The 15,497-nt window shown below is 53.0% G+C and overlaps 2 protein-coding genes across 7 annotated transcripts; both read right to left on the bottom strand.

Moving 5' to 3' along the window:
• Positions 1-244: 244 nt before the first annotated feature.
• On the bottom strand, positions 245-5,057 carry FAM174C (family with sequence similarity 174 member C). 2 transcript variants are annotated; one of them, XM_014259999.2, is made up of 3 exons: positions 4,751-5,057; positions 3,986-4,102; positions 245-3,360 (listed from the first exon to the last, which is right to left on the bottom strand). In XM_014259999.2, the coding sequence occupies exons 1-3, from the start codon at positions 4,999-5,001 to the stop codon at positions 3,357-3,359; spliced, it is 372 nt and encodes a 123-aa protein (XP_014115474.1). In that variant the 5' UTR covers positions 5,002-5,057; the 3' UTR covers positions 245-3,356. The 2 variants fall into 2 exon arrangements, with proteins under 2 accessions (XP_014115474.1, XP_014115473.1); XM_014259998.2 differs by having other exon boundaries at positions 3,986-4,147.
• A 1,703-nt stretch (positions 5,058-6,760) lies between these two features.
• CIRBP (cold inducible RNA binding protein) lies at positions 6,761-11,432 on the bottom strand. Of its 5 annotated transcripts, none has more exons than XM_088067761.1 (8): positions 11,301-11,432; positions 10,507-10,615; positions 10,305-10,411; positions 9,743-9,881; positions 9,567-9,651; positions 9,397-9,461; positions 7,040-7,132; positions 6,761-6,900 (listed from the first exon to the last, which is right to left on the bottom strand). In XM_088067761.1, exons 2-7 carry the CDS (start codon positions 10,607-10,609, stop codon positions 7,128-7,130), a joined length of 504 nt encoding a protein of 167 aa, XP_087923887.1. In that variant the 5' UTR covers positions 10,610-10,615; positions 11,301-11,432; the 3' UTR covers positions 6,761-6,900; positions 7,040-7,127. The 5 variants fall into 5 exon arrangements, with proteins under 5 accessions (XP_087923887.1, XP_087923886.1, XP_005531238.1 ...); XM_088067760.1 differs by having other exon boundaries at positions 7,040-7,135; XM_005531181.3 differs by having other exon boundaries at positions 7,040-9,042.
• Between the last annotated feature and the right edge of the window lie 4,065 nt (positions 11,433-15,497).

A 15,497-nucleotide genomic window follows, 5' to 3' on the forward strand; every position in this document is an offset into this window, starting at 1 on the left:
ACTCCATAAATCCGTGAGCCCACCACAGCAGCCTCACCCCGTGGGCTCGGCAGCCCCTGCACAGAGCAGGGAGGGATGGGTGGGCTGGAACGCTTTATTCCAGTTCCAGGCACCAGGGAGGGGATGCTGCAATGACAAGAAAAGCATGGATCGATACAGGGCCAGGGGCTGTTTAAAACCAGATCAGCAGTTCCAGGAGGGTGAAACATGAGCTGCTCCTTGGGGAGTTCAGACAACAGCGTGCTCAAGTTTTATATATTTTATTGTTTATTGATTCCCACCACAGGCCCCTCTCCCAGCACTCCCAGTGCTGCAGGTCCCATCCCAGGCACAGAACAAAACCCACAGAGCTGATCTCACCCCGCTCCCATGGATCCCACGGATCCCATTAACCCTGCAGATGGCCCAGTCGGTTTGGGCAGGCCAGTAACAGCAGCAGAGCATCCCAGAAAGCCTCCAAGATAACAGAAGGATGATGTAAACTTTGGAAAATTTGCTTTGGCATAATTCAGAACAGACTGTTGTTGTCAGTCGTGACGCACGCTGGTGTTACGGGTCGTGGTCCGCTGGCTCCTTTTGGCTGGGATGAGCAGGAATCCTGCAGACCAACAGGCACGTGGAGCCTCCACCAACACCCTGATTCATCCAGGAGAAAGAAAAGTGCAGCAGTGGCTGGTGAGGCCTCAGCCTGCCCAGGGCCAGGCACAGGCAGGTCCATTTGCATTCCCGTGTTTAGCCTGAAAAACTAAAACTGGAAAGCTACTGGAAGATCCAACTGGTGCAAAAAGACCTAAAACAAAGGTATCAAATACATGTGGAGGAACTGAAAGAGTAATGGAAGGAACACCTGATCTGCTCCTCTGTGGAAATGTCGTGTGAGGTGTTCAAAGCTGCTGTTATTTGCAGGATCCAGCCCAAAAACACCTGGCCTGGCCTGGCCCTGCTCACACTGCAGGAAGTGACAGCTCCAGCTGATTCTTCCCAGAGAAATGGGATCATGCTGAGCACCCCAAGGAGTCTCAGATCTCTCACTTGGTTTTCTCCTCTTAGAAAAGGCCTCCAAGGACTCAGAGCAGAGCAGGGATGGAATGTCACAGCCTGCAAAGGGTAAATCCAGATGCCAGCTGCTGCCAAGGGGCAGGATGGAAGTGGAAACAGCTTCAGAGATTTCAGCTTCCCTGATCACAGCTCCAACCTGTCCCCAGGCCAAGACCAGGACAAGTGACAGCCCCACAAGTACCTTTGTACCCTGCACCCTTTAAAGGTCAGCAAGATTTAAAGGACTTTAAAGCCAGCAGGACTCTGAAAACATGGAAGTGGTGTAGAAATTCCAGGCTGGCACCTCAATTTCCTTCTCTGGTACCCACACAGCACAGCCCAGGCACCTCATGACCTGCTCCAGGCCTTTCCTGCTCAAACACAAACATCTGCTCCAGCCAAAATTAATTCCAGAATTATTTTCAGGGCAGGATCTACTGCTTGAGGTTCCCTCTGATGCGAATCATTTAACAAATGCTCCACTCCTGTGAGGTGAGGAAACTTGAGAATTGCAAACCCCACCTGTCCAACAAGAGGGGAGCCTGAGGAATGCTCAGGTTCACCACTCCAGGTAAAGGATGAGGAATGTGCTGGTCAAACACTGAGCATGGCAGTGGATTGGGACAGTCGGGCCCATCTGGCTTTAAGAGCACAGGGAACAACATTCCAGAGGGAATAAAAGAGCCAGGGAATTACCAGCACATGCAGCCCTGCAGGATCAGGAGAGATCCCTAGGGACCACAGAGCCCCCATCGTCCCCAGGGAAGCTGGGGTGGAGCCATCCCAGCAATTCCCACATGGAACCTCTGCAGCAGCTACAACAAGCAGGGAACACCCAAAATAGGTGTGAAACGATCCAATGGACAGGAAAACGGGGCACATCCAAGCACTGTGTGCGCACAGGCATCGTTATTAAAAATATATATGTATGTATTTTAAAATTCTTTGTGCACATGCAAGACAGAGCTGCCACGGAGGTGGGATCTCTCCAGGGAACCTCACTTGTCCTGAACAGACAAAGCACAGGATCACAGCACTCCTTCAGCTGCCTCGGGAGATCCTGCAGCAGCTGCCAGCCCCCAGCCTCTCCCTGATCAGCACGTCCCTGTCCCCTCTCATCGGTGCCCCTGATCCACAGGGGATTTGCAAGCCAAAGGAAAGGAGTCAAAGACATTCCAAAGACATTCTAAATATTCACCCTAAAGGTGCCACAGGGACCCTCCCTGCCCACAGGGCAAATCCCTCGGGTTCTCCAAACAAAGGCACTACCAGCTTGGGTGGGGAAATGGGATTTAAGGATGTGCTGCCAGTTTCCAAGAAAAGGCCATGGGCAGGAGCAATTGCGGAGCAGATTTCACTGGTTTAGCAGCAGATGCACCCAACAACAACCTCCTGACACATTCACCTTTGGTCCTACACAATCAGATCCCAAATATGCGCATAACAATGGGCTGCAGGAAAGATCCTGGCTGAGTACCAGCCAAGGGAATGAAACTCCGGGGTCCTTGAGAGGAGATAACCCAGCCAGGGCTGCCCTGAATCACAGTCCAGAGGGGCTGGGGTCCCCCTTTTCCAGTCATCAGCTGCTCCTGGCTCACACCTAGCTCTTCCTCAGGTATCACAAACTCCAGAGCTTGGCAGATGTCACACGTGTCCCTGGAGAACTCACCACAGGGGCTGGGCAGAGTCCAGGCATTCCCAGTCCTTTTGGTGGCTCTTTTAGAGAAATACTCCTTTGGGTTGTGGCCCCTTTCATTCGTAACCATGTCTGTAAACCCATGAATTACTTGGATTATCCCAGTAACTGCCAATCCTGCAAAATTTAACTCGTTTAACTCATTCCCAAAGCTGTTCTGTCTGAACTATCACCCTCCCACCCCCGTTTGAGAAACAGACACCGAGAGGTCTCCCAGCTCCTCCCAGGAGCAGATTACAGAGACACTTCCCAAAGAAGTAACCTGATACTGCAGGAAGGAAAGAGGATGAGCCTGGAAAAGGAATCTGATGCTTCCAGGGCAAAGAGGGAGGGATATGAAGCACAGGGGCAGCTCTCGGGCTCATTTCAGGTGCTGAAAATCATCCAGGAGCATCTCCCTTACCTCTCCCTTACCTATGCAGTGAAGAGCTCCCATCCTTCCCCAGAAATGTCCCCAAGAACGCACGTGAAGAAAACAGGTTTGGTCCCCTCTCCCCTGTCCCAGCTATGGAAGGGCTCCAACTGTTAATTAAGTCACTGTAAGCAGATATAAAACTTGAGCACTGGAGATTCCACTGGGACTGGATCCTCCATCATTCCAGACAGTGCTGCTGATCCCGAGTCATCTGAAAAAAAAAAAAAAGGAGACACCCAAAATCAGGAGGAGCTGAGATGACATTCCTTGAGGGGACATTCCTCCTCAGCTTAAAAGAACCTGCCCAGAAATCGAGCTTGTGGGATGTAAACATAACGCTGGGAAAGCAGGAATGGATAGCCCTGTGAGACTGGGAGTTTGAACTGTCATGAGACTTGGAAGCAACTCCCAAAATTAAAAAAAAACAACAACAAAACAAAACAGGAATCTTGCTGGGAAAACAGGAATGCCTGTCCTGTTGGGACTGGGAGTTTGAATTGGAAGCAATTCCTAAGCTGAAGGGAAAAAAAAAAAAAACGAGGAATTTTTGTTTTCCTAACACAGGGAGGCCCAGACTGGGCACAAGGGCTGTCTCTTCCAACAGCTCTGTGACCCCACAGCAGTGTCCAAATAACCCTGTCAGCGAGACTTTCCCGGGCCAGAAAATGAGGAAAAGTGAGATAAATCCGTGTGCCAACACAGAGACCACACACAGGCGTTTTAATTTATGCAGATCTGGTTGTAGGAGCTGTGCCAGAGCTCCCACGGCTTTGGGAAAGTCTCAGCCCCTTGTGAGGAAAAGAGCAACACATAAAACACACAAAATGCTTCCTCACCGCCTCAGGTTCCGGGTTTCAAACACGGTGTCCTCATCACTGTCGAGGGAGCCCAGCTCCATGTTCTCGTCCTGGCTCGAGAGCAGCCCATACTTCTTCCTCTGGGGTTTCTTCAACCTGAAATGAGTTTTGGGCTCATTTCTGGGGCCCTCGGACCTGGGGCTGAGGGACAGGGAGAGCACAGTGAGCCGCTGTCCCCACCCGGCGGTTCCGGAGATGGTTTAGCGCTAATTACCTCGGGTAATTAACAGTGCTGGGGATTTACAGCAGCGTTTTGGACTCGCTGCCAAAAGGATGCACGGGGAAGCAGAGCCCCGGCTGGCAGAGGGAGAGAGGGATGGGGATTGAGGGGAAAATGGGCACAAATCCAAGGATTGGGAGTGGGATTGGGACAGGTAAGGGGCAGGGGACACCGTGACCAGCTTCGGGGGGACCCAGAGCAAGACAGGGACTGGCCATAGGGGACAGGGACCGGGACAAACAGGGACACTGCCAAAAGCAAAGGTGGGACTGAGAACAGGACCAGGACAATCAGGGTGACATCCCCGACCAGGGTGAGCCAGGACAAGCAGGGTAGATCCCCGGGCCAGAGAACACTGGAACCGGGACAAGCTGGGACACAGCTCGGAACAACGGGAACGGGCTGGGAGCAGCAGGGACACAGCCCGGGGTCAGGGGACATCAGGATGGGGACAAGACCAGGAGCAGGACCAAGAGAACAGGGATACAGCCCCGCTCGGGTGGCCGTGTCCCCCCCGCACTCACCGGAACGCCCGCAGCACGAAGTAAAGCGCGGCCAGCGCCGACAGAGCGCTCAGCACATAAACCGCCCGCCTCAGCACCGGCAGCCCCGACCCCACCGACAGCCTCGGCCCGGACTCATGCTCCGACCCCGACTGAGTTTCGTTCCGTGTGGCCGCCCGCGGCGGCTCCGTGCTGTTCCCCGGGCTGGGGGCGGTGGCGCGGCCGAGGTGCGGGACGAGGAGGACGAGAAAGAGGAGGAGGAGGCGCGGCATGGCCGGGCCGGGGCGGCGGAGCGGGAGCGGCGGCTGCAGGAAGGCGCCGGGACGGTGCGCCCGGCTCAGGCACCGCCCGGGCCCCGCGGAGCCGCTCGCGGGTTCCGGGGCTGCGCCGTTCCGGGCCGGCCGTGACCCGCTCACGGAGCCGCCGCGGGGCTCCGACATTTTACCCTCAGGGTCATTGTTGTGCCCTCGCGGCTGCGGCCAGCTCGGCGGGGCCGCCATTTCTCCCTCACTGCAACACCCCGTCCGTCACAGACGCCATTTTCCACTCAGGGTCATCCTTCCTCCCTCAGGGCCGCCATTGCCCCTTGAGGACTCTCATTCCTACCTCAGAGCCGCCATTTCCCCCCTCAGGGCTGTCCTTCCTCCCTCAAGGCCACCATTTCTCCATGAGGGTCATAATTTCTCCCTCAGTGTCGCTACTTTCCCCTCATAGCAGGACCTTCTCCCCCAGAGCCGCCATTTCCCCCTCAGGGCTCTCCCCCTCCCTTCAGGGAACGGCACGGTGAGCACAGCTGGAAACAGGAGCACTTGGAGCATTTCCAGGATTTCTATCCTCCACTTTTTTCCTCTGCAGACATTTCCAGCTGACCAGGACTCAGTCACCGCCCTTCAGCCCTGCTCCATTTCCCCATTTTTCCTCAGGGAACGACTTAAGCTGTCTGGACACACAGGACTTAATTTTTTAAAAGGGCATTTTGGATAAAACTGGGTCATCCGAGCTCACGTCAGACCCGCGGCACCCAAACACTTTCCCGATGACGACACTGGGTTCCACATCCAGCCCCTGGATCCAGCGATTCCCTCACCCATCCCAGGAAGGTATCATTAACTCATTGCCATAATTAGCAATGCCAAAAATAACAGCACCTCCAACCAGGCTTTATTTTTGCACCTGTTCATTATTTCTGCCTGCGTCTAAGTATCCCATTTAGGGAGGTCTCACGAAGCATTATTTGTAAGTATTTTCAGCCTGAATTCATTTAAGCCTCACCTGACTGCATTCTTATCAGTGAAGACTTCACACACTCCTCAGCCTTCATTATATTTAATATCCTCCTGCATTAAGATGCAAAAATCCTCACTGGTGAATTGCTCAGTACAACCCCCAGAAGTGTGTCATGGCTGATTGCTTTTTTTAAATGCTGCTCACTTAGGTAATTTGAAAAAGGTTAAAGGAGGAAAAGTAGGTTCTGTGAAGTGAGCTCAATAATCCCCTCCTGCAGGCAGGAATGTCTGGAGACTCTTTATCAGTAGAAAATGGGGAACTGATGGCTCTTGGGCAAGTCCTCAGGGCTCCTGAGTAAGCCCATCACCAAATTCTGAGTTTATCAGTTAAAAAAAATGGGGAGAAAAGGGCAGGATGAAGCAATTGACTCTTCTTTAACAAAAAACAAACAAACAAAAAAACCCAAAAAACCAAAATAAAAACAGACACAAAAAAAACCCCAAAAAAGGCAGGAACAGCTGAGATCATCAAAAACTCTCACTGCTCTCATCCTGCAATCTCCTGCCAGAAACACATTCAGAGTGTCAGCCTCTCCCAAGACAAATCCTCATTATTGAGCTGCCACATTTTTGGGATTTAACCAGCAACAAGACCTCATCTTCCATGAGGATCACATATCAATCTGCTTGAAGCAAAATGTGTCCACCTCCAAGCACCACAGTGGTGGTTTGTTCTGTACTCTGAACTGCCCCAGACATATTTTTGCCAGAAATATTCTGTTTCCCACAAGAAGTACCACAGAGATTTGTTTTTTCCACATCTCAAGTGTTTTATTCTGGCTTGATTGACTCAGTTCATGTAAATACGAGTAACACCACTGCTCTGAGCTCTTCATCTCCCCACTCCGGTGTCTGTCCTTCTGTCTTCTCTGACGTGTCTCAGTGCTGAAATGAAATGGAGACAAGAGAATTGGAAAGTGGATAAAAATACAGGAATGGAACAGGGTTACTTGCACCACTTAGAGCTCCAGGTTACAGAACAGGGACACAGCAAAGAAAAAAAAGCTCAGGAAAGGGATGTTACCTGGTTGGCAAACTTGCTCCTGCATGCCTGGAACGCAGCTCTGGTCGCTCAGGATCCGCTGGGCCTCCGAGGCGTGTGCCGGGTCCTTTCAGCCTGCTAAAGCAGAGAGGCATTAACAGGAGCCCTGGGCAGAGGCTGCTCTCGCCCCCAACCTCCCCACACAGCTCACAGCGCACGAGGGTCTCACAAGCCATCGCTGAACCCATCACACCACAAAGCACAGTCTGGGAAAACTGTTCCGGGCCGGCTGCTGCCCGTGCTCAGCCAGCCCATGGATTGGATCCCCTAAGCAGAGAGTTAACACTTGGACATGGCTGCTTAGGAAGTGTGGGCCATGGGAAAAAGTTAATGGCAACAAGTAGGATGGCAAAGAAAGCTACAATTAAAGTGAGCAACTTAATGAAGTCTAGGAAGAGTCTCAATAGATGAACACATATCGAGTCAGGGAGTTCGTTCCAATCTTGCTTCCGTACCTACAGCAAGACACGGCTGCATGCCCAACTCTGATCTGTGGAACTCAAGGTGTGCCACAAGCCAAAGGTTGCATACGGCATGGGTTAAACGTTTTTCCAGCAGCTGACCAAAATTGTCAAAAGGAATATTTCACAGGTACATTAGACTTTCAAATGAGCTCTCAACAAGAGGAAGGATGCGGACATGAGCAAAAGGAGTTACCTCGAATTACAGGACTATTTCCACATATGAACTAGCCAAGAGAGCAGCTCTCGTCTCAGAGGTTTCTGTTGGAGGCACAACACTTCTTTTCTCCAAGGACACTGCAGTTTCCATTTGCTAGCAAAGAATTCTTAGAACTTGTAAGCAATGACACAGCTAAGCTAAGCCCGGCATTCCCCTACATCGCACACGCGCTCGGCACGCAGGGAACAGCCCAGGGACTACAGCACTTGGCTCTTCTCTACAGCTTCCCAGTGTAGGCTACAGCAGCTTTGGAGGAAACATCCATTATCCTTCCTAACATTCCAACTGCACTTCGCTCCTAGCACGCCCTCAGGTTTGTACGTCCAGCCTCTATAGACAAGTTTTGACTATTTTTAAGTGGAATTTGTTGGCCAATTCAGATGTCAAGACCGATTTTAGGATTTAAATTCCAGCGGCCGGGCAATCGTCCGGCTGGCTCTGCCACTGTCCCTAATCTCCTCTCGCTCCCAAGACTGTTCTTCGTCTCCAAGGGTTGTGTTGTGCAATGAAATGTAAATGTCAGGAGCAGAGTTCATTTCAGACGGTCTTTTAATAGGCTTCGTAAAGCCAAAGAAAACTGTATACAGGAATCCTTTACCACTTCAAATACAACAGCAATGGAATATGCATATGTCTTCCAGTAAAAAAGGACAATATAAATAAACATTTTCAAGAACCTCTTTATGGTAAGTTTGCAAGTCTAGTTCTGGGTCATTTACATCATTACAACAGTAAAAATACCGTTATGCGGGTTGAACATACAAGCACGTTTCTCTTTAGATATATCAAGGTGGTTTGCCTTCCAACGGAACCCAGGCTGCATTCCTACCTTGCTACACTAAAGGAATGTTACAAAAGACGAAGGTAATGCACTTGAGAAAAAAAAAGAAAAAGAAAAAAGTCCACAGCTTGTTCAGCTTCCAGTGAACATCGGTACAAGGTCCTTTCTAGCTCAAAAGAAACTGAATTGGGGCCCCAAGTTTAAAAAAAAAAAAAAAACAAAACCAGAAACGAACACCTTGGCTCATTCATGAGAGGACAAAATAAAATCTGAAGTGCTTTCAAAAAAGATTAAAACCACTTGAAAGCAGAGCTTTCTCCAAGACAGTCTAATCAGACAGTCTCGTCTCAGAAGCTGCCAGGCTGTGTATGACAAGATCAAAATTGATAATACTACAAAAGTGAAAATACAAGTAAGATGTACTACACAATAACCATTTCAGCGAAGCTCCAAAAATCTTTATAAATACAGCCATTGGAAGGACGATCTTGAGTCAGGAAGGATTTTTACTCGTTGTGTGTAGCTGAGGACAAGAAGCAGGCACAATTGTAAAGGCACTGAAGCAAAGACAAGTTCCAGCATTTTACTCCCTTTGCATTATTCCGAGGCTACGGCTACTTGGCTACTGAGATCCCCCACCCGCGGGTCAGTGCGTTAGGGCAGCCGAGTTTGGGCTCCAGGAACACCTTTTTCTTTTTTTTAAACACTTGCTTTGCCTTAGATCCGAGCAACTCCTGCACAACATGCATTAAACTTAGCATCTCCCGGCACCACCACGTCCACAGCCTGAGCCTGCCCCAGCTCCAGGCTCAGGCTCAGCAGGTTCAGAGCTCCTACAGCACACGGACTCAGCGCTCGCGGTCGAAGCGGGACTTACCGTAACTGTCATAGCTGTCTCTGTAGGAGCCTCCCGAGTTCCTGTCTCCATAGCCACCTTGACTCCTGCGGGACAAACAGCACCTCTTTTACAGCTGCTCAACTCCTTCTCTGCTGGTTTGAGCTCCACCACAGCTTGCCCACGGCCCCCAGCGCTGGCAGAGCCCTTACCTGCTATTATAGTAGTCTCTGGAGCCGTTATAGCCTCCGCTTCTGGAATCAAATCTGCTGCCGCCATAGCCTCTGTCTCCACCTCCTTGGAAATACATGGAAATGAGTTTTATTTAACCATTCTGACAACTGACCTCCCCCCATCCAGGCATTATGGTTGACCCCCATGCACTCACCTCTGGAGAAGCCACGGCCCCGGCCTCGGCCCCCGCGGAAGAAGCCCCGGCCCCCTGAGGAACCCCCTCTGTAGCCACGGGATCTGTTCTCAGAGGATTTCCCAGCCTGGTCGACTCGGATCTGACGCCCATCTACAGACTAAAACACAACCACAGTTAGCCAAATGGAAATATTTAAATAGCAAAGCACATGTAGAACGAGTTGCACGCCTTCACCGTTGGCTGAGCAGTGCCAGGACTTACTGCTCCTCATGAAAAAATGTGTATTTCACACCACAGTTAAGCCAAGTAGGCAAAGAAACTAACATTAATTGTATTTACAGGAATGCCTTTAAGGTCACTATCTCAGTCATGCAGATTCTATAACAGAATATTAACAATTTATATTCCAAATAGATATACATGTTATTACACCTAAATTCATAAAGCCAGGTTTTTTACATCTGTGTCATTTCATGTAAGACACTGGCATTCATCTGTTCTTCCACACAACCTGAACAGCAGCACATCTCTGATTCTCCTCATTACTGAAAATAAAGAATCAACTCCAAAGCCTCCTCACCTTTCCATTCATGGCCATCATTGCATCTTTTGCATCATCGATATTTTCAAAAGTAACAAAGCCAAAACCTCTGGATCTTTGAGTCTCTCTGTCTTTCACCACCACAACTGCGAAAAAGAGAGGCAGGAAATAAAAACCCATCAGCACCAGGGAAATTGAACAGACTAAGGGAAACTATCCAAAGTAGGCTCTGCAGTCTCACCTTCAGAAATCTGTCCGTATTTAGAGAAGACTTGCTCCAATGACTGCTCGTTCGTGTCGAAACTGAGCCCGCCGACAAAGAGCTTTCCCTCATCTGATGCCATTCTGACCTACCAATCCAACAGAAGCGAGTCAGCGACTCAAAAATCCAACGTAATCCCCGCGAGGCCTGAAACATTAAATCCTTCTAACACCACCGGTAACAACAGCGATGTGATCTCAATCTCCCGGACGCCTTATGCGCCACTGAACCCTCGCCTTATGTGGTCTTCCAGCCTTCCGAGGGGATCTCCCTCAGGGTGGCCGGGAGCGAGGGCCCACCCAGGGCTCTGCGAGGCTCAAGGCCAACGGCAGGGGAGCAGCATCGCGGCCGAGCCGCGGCAAAACCCGCGGCCAGGCCGGGCCCCGGCAGCCTCCGGTGGGACCCCCGGTCACGGCCCCCGCCCCTCAGGGCCCAACGCGCATGCGCATCCCGCCGCGCCCCCTACCGGCCTTCCCTGCCCAGCGCGCCCGTCGCCCCCTCCCTCCCGCCCGCCGCCATTTTGCACGGCCGAAGCCCGTCGCCATTTTGTTTCCGCGCGCGCCTTTCCCCCCGTCACGGCCCCTTCCCCCACACGGCCCAGCCGGGCCCGCTCCCCCGCGACCCCCGTGCCCGCAGAGGGCACCGATCGGTGAGTCGGGAACCGCGGCCCAACTTCCCGCGGGACCCGGCCCTCCGCCCCTGAGACACGGCTCCGCTCGCCGCGGCCCACCCGGCCTGGTGCGGTCGCGGCCGCCCCGCACGACGGCGCTCACCGATGCCCCGGCGATACGAGATCCACAAGACACTTCAAAGCCTCAGCGAAATGTACGGCGAGCCTGGCGGGGCGGCGCCTTATAAACGCCCGCGCCTCATCCCGCCTATCTCATGAATATGCAGATGAACCCCGCTGCAAGGCGGGGCGACACGTCACCAAAGCGCTGCCGCCGCTGCACCACCCGATTGGGCGGGATTTCATTAATATTAATGAGCCGCGGCGGGAGGGGAAGACAAGAGCGCGCAAACAAAACCTCAGCGTGGCCCCGCCCCCTCCACCCACGTGGGGGCGGGTCGCGGCGGACGGCGCCCATTGGCTGCGCGCGCGGAGGCGGGCGGGAGCGCCCCTGTGAGAGGGAAGGAAGTGGAGGCCGCTGATTGGCCCGGGGGCGCTTCCGCCCCGCCCCCCTGGCGAAGGGGGCGTGCCCACGCTGGCCCAGTTTCGCGCCCTTCTCGCACTGCGGTGGCGGCCGCAGACAAAGGGCCGCCTCAGGGGCCGCCGCCATCTTGGGCGCCGAACGCTGCCCCCGGCCGGGCCCCGGCGGCTCCTCCCGCTGCGGCCCATCCGGTCACCGCCCCGCTCAGGGAGCCTGTCCTGTCCCCGCGAACTAGCCCCTGGGGCGGCCGTTCTCCGCCCTGTCCCGTGGGGAATGGTCCCTTCAGACGCCTCCTTGCAGTGTTGTCCTACACGCGCTTGGGAGATGATGGTCAGAAATAGGCAAAGCAACAAAGTTTTCTTCAGCGATGAAAGGTCTTTGCTCAATCCGTATTCCTAAAGATTGATATCTTTAAAAGCTCATCCTGAGGTTTGACAAAGGTGAGAATACCTTCAGTAGTAAAAACTTCTGTATTGAAAGAAGAAACTGGCAAAGCCAAAGACGTGTCTCATTGAGAGGCTACACAGCTTTGAAAGGCTTAAATAAAAATTTTAAATGTTTCACACAATAATTACAGTCTCATGTAGAAAACTGTTTGGAAACATTGGAGAGGAGGAGATGCACGTGAAGAAATAGATTGGAGAGGAGGAGATGCATGGGAGGGAGAAGCAATGTGAAGGAAATGTGGCAAGGAAAGGGATGTGGTGTCACCATGTCCTTCCTTCCTTCCTTCTTCCCTTCCCTTCCCTTCCCTTCCCTTCCCTTCCCTTCCCTTCCCTTCCCTTCCCTTCCCTTCCCTTCCCTTCCCTTCCCTTCCCTTCCCTTCCCTTCCCTTCCCTTCCCTTCCCTTCCCTTCCCTTCCCTTCCCTTCCCTTCCCTTCCCTTCCCTTCCCTTCCCTTCCCTTCCCTTCCCTTCCCTTCCTCCCTTCCTTTCCTTCCTCAGAAGAAAACCACTGGAGTACACAAATCACCACTCTTTGGTGACCGATTTCCAAACCAGGCACTGAGACAGAGGAAAAACAAAAAACGGGGAGATGCAAGGAAACCTGCCTGTGATAGCTCTGTCAAGCAGTGATCACCCATTTCCTGCCTCCCAGAGCGTGGAAATCAGGCTTTTTCTCCCTGATTTGTTTTTGTGATCCCTGTTTGGGATCCCTTTGGGATATGCAGGAAAAGGGCAGTTTGTATATAGGTTATACAGTAATTACAAAACCCAAGGGCACCGCATCTGTGGTTTTTCTGAGCTCACAGGGTCATAGGGGCAGAACGCTGCCACAAAAGTGCTCAAAAGCACATAAAAAAACCCAATATTGATGACAGACCAAGCCAATATTATTATTTTCCTACCATGAAAAAATTTACTCACTTCTCTAGGCCTGGAGGAGCAAGAAGATACATCTGCTGTTACTGCAAATTGATTTTTGCCCTTCAAGAGAGGAAAAGATCCCAGCCCTGCAATCACAGGCACAGCATTTTGATTAAATTAGAGACCCATTAACGTGCCTGTTTCTGGTCTGTGATGAGGGCAGATAAAGTAACCTTGATGCACAGAGCCATTTTCCAGCCTGGGATGCTGGACAGCCAAACACCAACGCAGCTGCAAACCTCGAGGGACAAACACCAAGGATTCACTGGGATTTGACTCCACACAAAGCCAGGCAGGTCAGGTGTTGTGAAAATAACACTGAGAACCTTTGCTGCTTCTGGGGAATTTGAGTCCCAGAAGGATGAAGGAGCTCCTGTGACATGGAATGGCGAGCACAGCCCTGCTTGGATGTGTCCCAAAAGTGTGATTTCTGTCTCCTTGGGGTGTGCTATGCCTTTGCTTTGACACTGAGTCACCAGTGACACAAGGTGAGAGCTGGGCTGAATGGACACTGTGTGCTCTGGCCCCAGTGCTGCTGCTGCCAGGAGGGTTCATTCAGATCATTCCTGACCCAGGGCATCAGACACAGCATGTGGATTTGATGATCCTCGTGGATATTCCATGATCAGGCTGCACACAGGGGCTGCAGCAGCCCCAAGGGGCTCCGGGACATCTCTGCATGTCCCACAGGCTGGGCTCTGGGTGGGAGCAGCGCTGGGAGCAGCCAGGCAGGCAGCTCACCTGGCAAGGTTGCACCAGTCCTCAGGGTAGTTAATTAAGCACTGAAACATCCCAGGATTCACGTCCTTAGAGCAAATCTGCAGGAGAAGGGCCCTGGCCAGGGGTCCCAAACAGGTGATGTCACATAGGAGACACAGAGTTCACTCCCGTGTGAGTTCCAGACTTGAGCACCCATGGGTGTTTTCCCTGGCTCAGCCCTGACTTTGGTCACCTGGATCTGGCTGTGAGCAGGGCTATGGCCGTAGTGACCCAATATGGCAAAATGCCAGCACTTCCTTAGGGAGTGCAAATATCCTCTCTGAAGCGGAGCTGTGTGTGTGTACAGGTGCAGCCATGGGAAATCATGAATCACCAGAGGCTGGAGGGACCTCAGGGATCACCTGGAGCTGATTCAAGCAATCCCCCAACACATGACTGATGTTTTTATCACCCATTTTTTAAAGCTTCAAAGGGCAGAGGTCGTAGGACCAAACATCCTGTTGATGTAAATCTGATTTCCTGGAAGTTCCGCCCGTCCAGCAGCACAGCAGGGGTAGTGCCACATGGAAATGCCATGGGGGAGCAGTGATGGGAGGAGTTGTGCTGTCCTGTCTTCACCCCACGCCATTCCCACATCAACATGAGCCTCTCTCCTGCCTCCAGCACATCCCGCAGCCAGGCAGCTCCTTCCACACCACCAGGGGCTTCTCTGGGGGTCCCCACTTTGCTGTGGTGTTTGCAGGGACCTTTCCCAGTCCCTGGGCACACGGAATTGCCCAGAGCCGAGCAGCAGCCGAGCCCAAACCTGCTCGGCAGCTCCGGCACCTGCTGGGGAGCCAAGGGCAGCCCCCGCCCCGGGCACTGCTCTGATGAGGTTCCCAAATCCTGGAGCAGCTCCTCCGGTGCTGCCGCCGCGGGCCAGGGCTGGGACGGGAGCGCCGGGGGAGGAAGGACGGGGCAGTGGGTGCCACTTCTCGTCCTCTGGGGCTGTGCCTTACCTGGGGGCAAGGAGGGAACAAAACCCTCCAGGCAGCATCCCCCCCGCCTGCTCCGGGCTCTGGCACCGCGTTCCTGTCCCTAAGCCTCGGCAAAGCCCCTGGGACCACCCTCCCTGCTCCCAGGCACAGCAGCGGAGGAGCTCTGCACGCCCCAGCACATCCGGCACGGCGCAAGAGCCGCCTCCTCTGCCTTTGTTTTTTGCTGGGATTGCAGGAAAGGAGGGAATGTAAGGCTGGACTGAAGCAGGGCTCATCTCTGGGCCTCCACCCCATCCATCGCCAAACCTCCGTCTCCTTCCTGGTTTTCTTGCAAGATCAGCTTATACCAGCAGCAGGGAGGTGCCACAGGGAAGGCACACGGAGTCTTCCCAGCACGGGACCCCTCGGTGTCCCTGGCATGGGAGCCCTCGCTGTTCCCACCGTGTCTGGCCGATGGCAGCCTTGGACCCGGGAGCAAAACACCAAACAGGGTTTGGATTAGGGAACTGGCAGTCCCAAAGCGCCCCAGGTGAAAAAATATTCCCTTCTCCCTTACTACTGTCCTCGAGGGAGTTGCTTATCCAGTTTTGCAGTTGGAAAGAGAAGCCCTGACGCAATCCCGCTGTTGCCATGGCGAGGAGCGCAGCCGCTGCGCTTCCCTGTGACCGGGATTTACCGGGTTGTAGGACAAAGCCACAGGGAGCGGGAGACAGGATCCGCAGGGATCAGATCCGTAGCGAGCGGGGGGAACAGATC

Source organism: Pseudopodoces humilis, chromosome 28, assembly GCF_049639895.1.
Source record: "Pseudopodoces humilis isolate 2021_Gansu_Grassland_sample_001 chromosome 28, ASM4963989v1, whole genome shotgun sequence".
In the NCBI taxonomy this organism is placed as follows: domain Eukaryota; kingdom Metazoa; phylum Chordata; class Aves; order Passeriformes; family Paridae; genus Pseudopodoces; species Pseudopodoces humilis.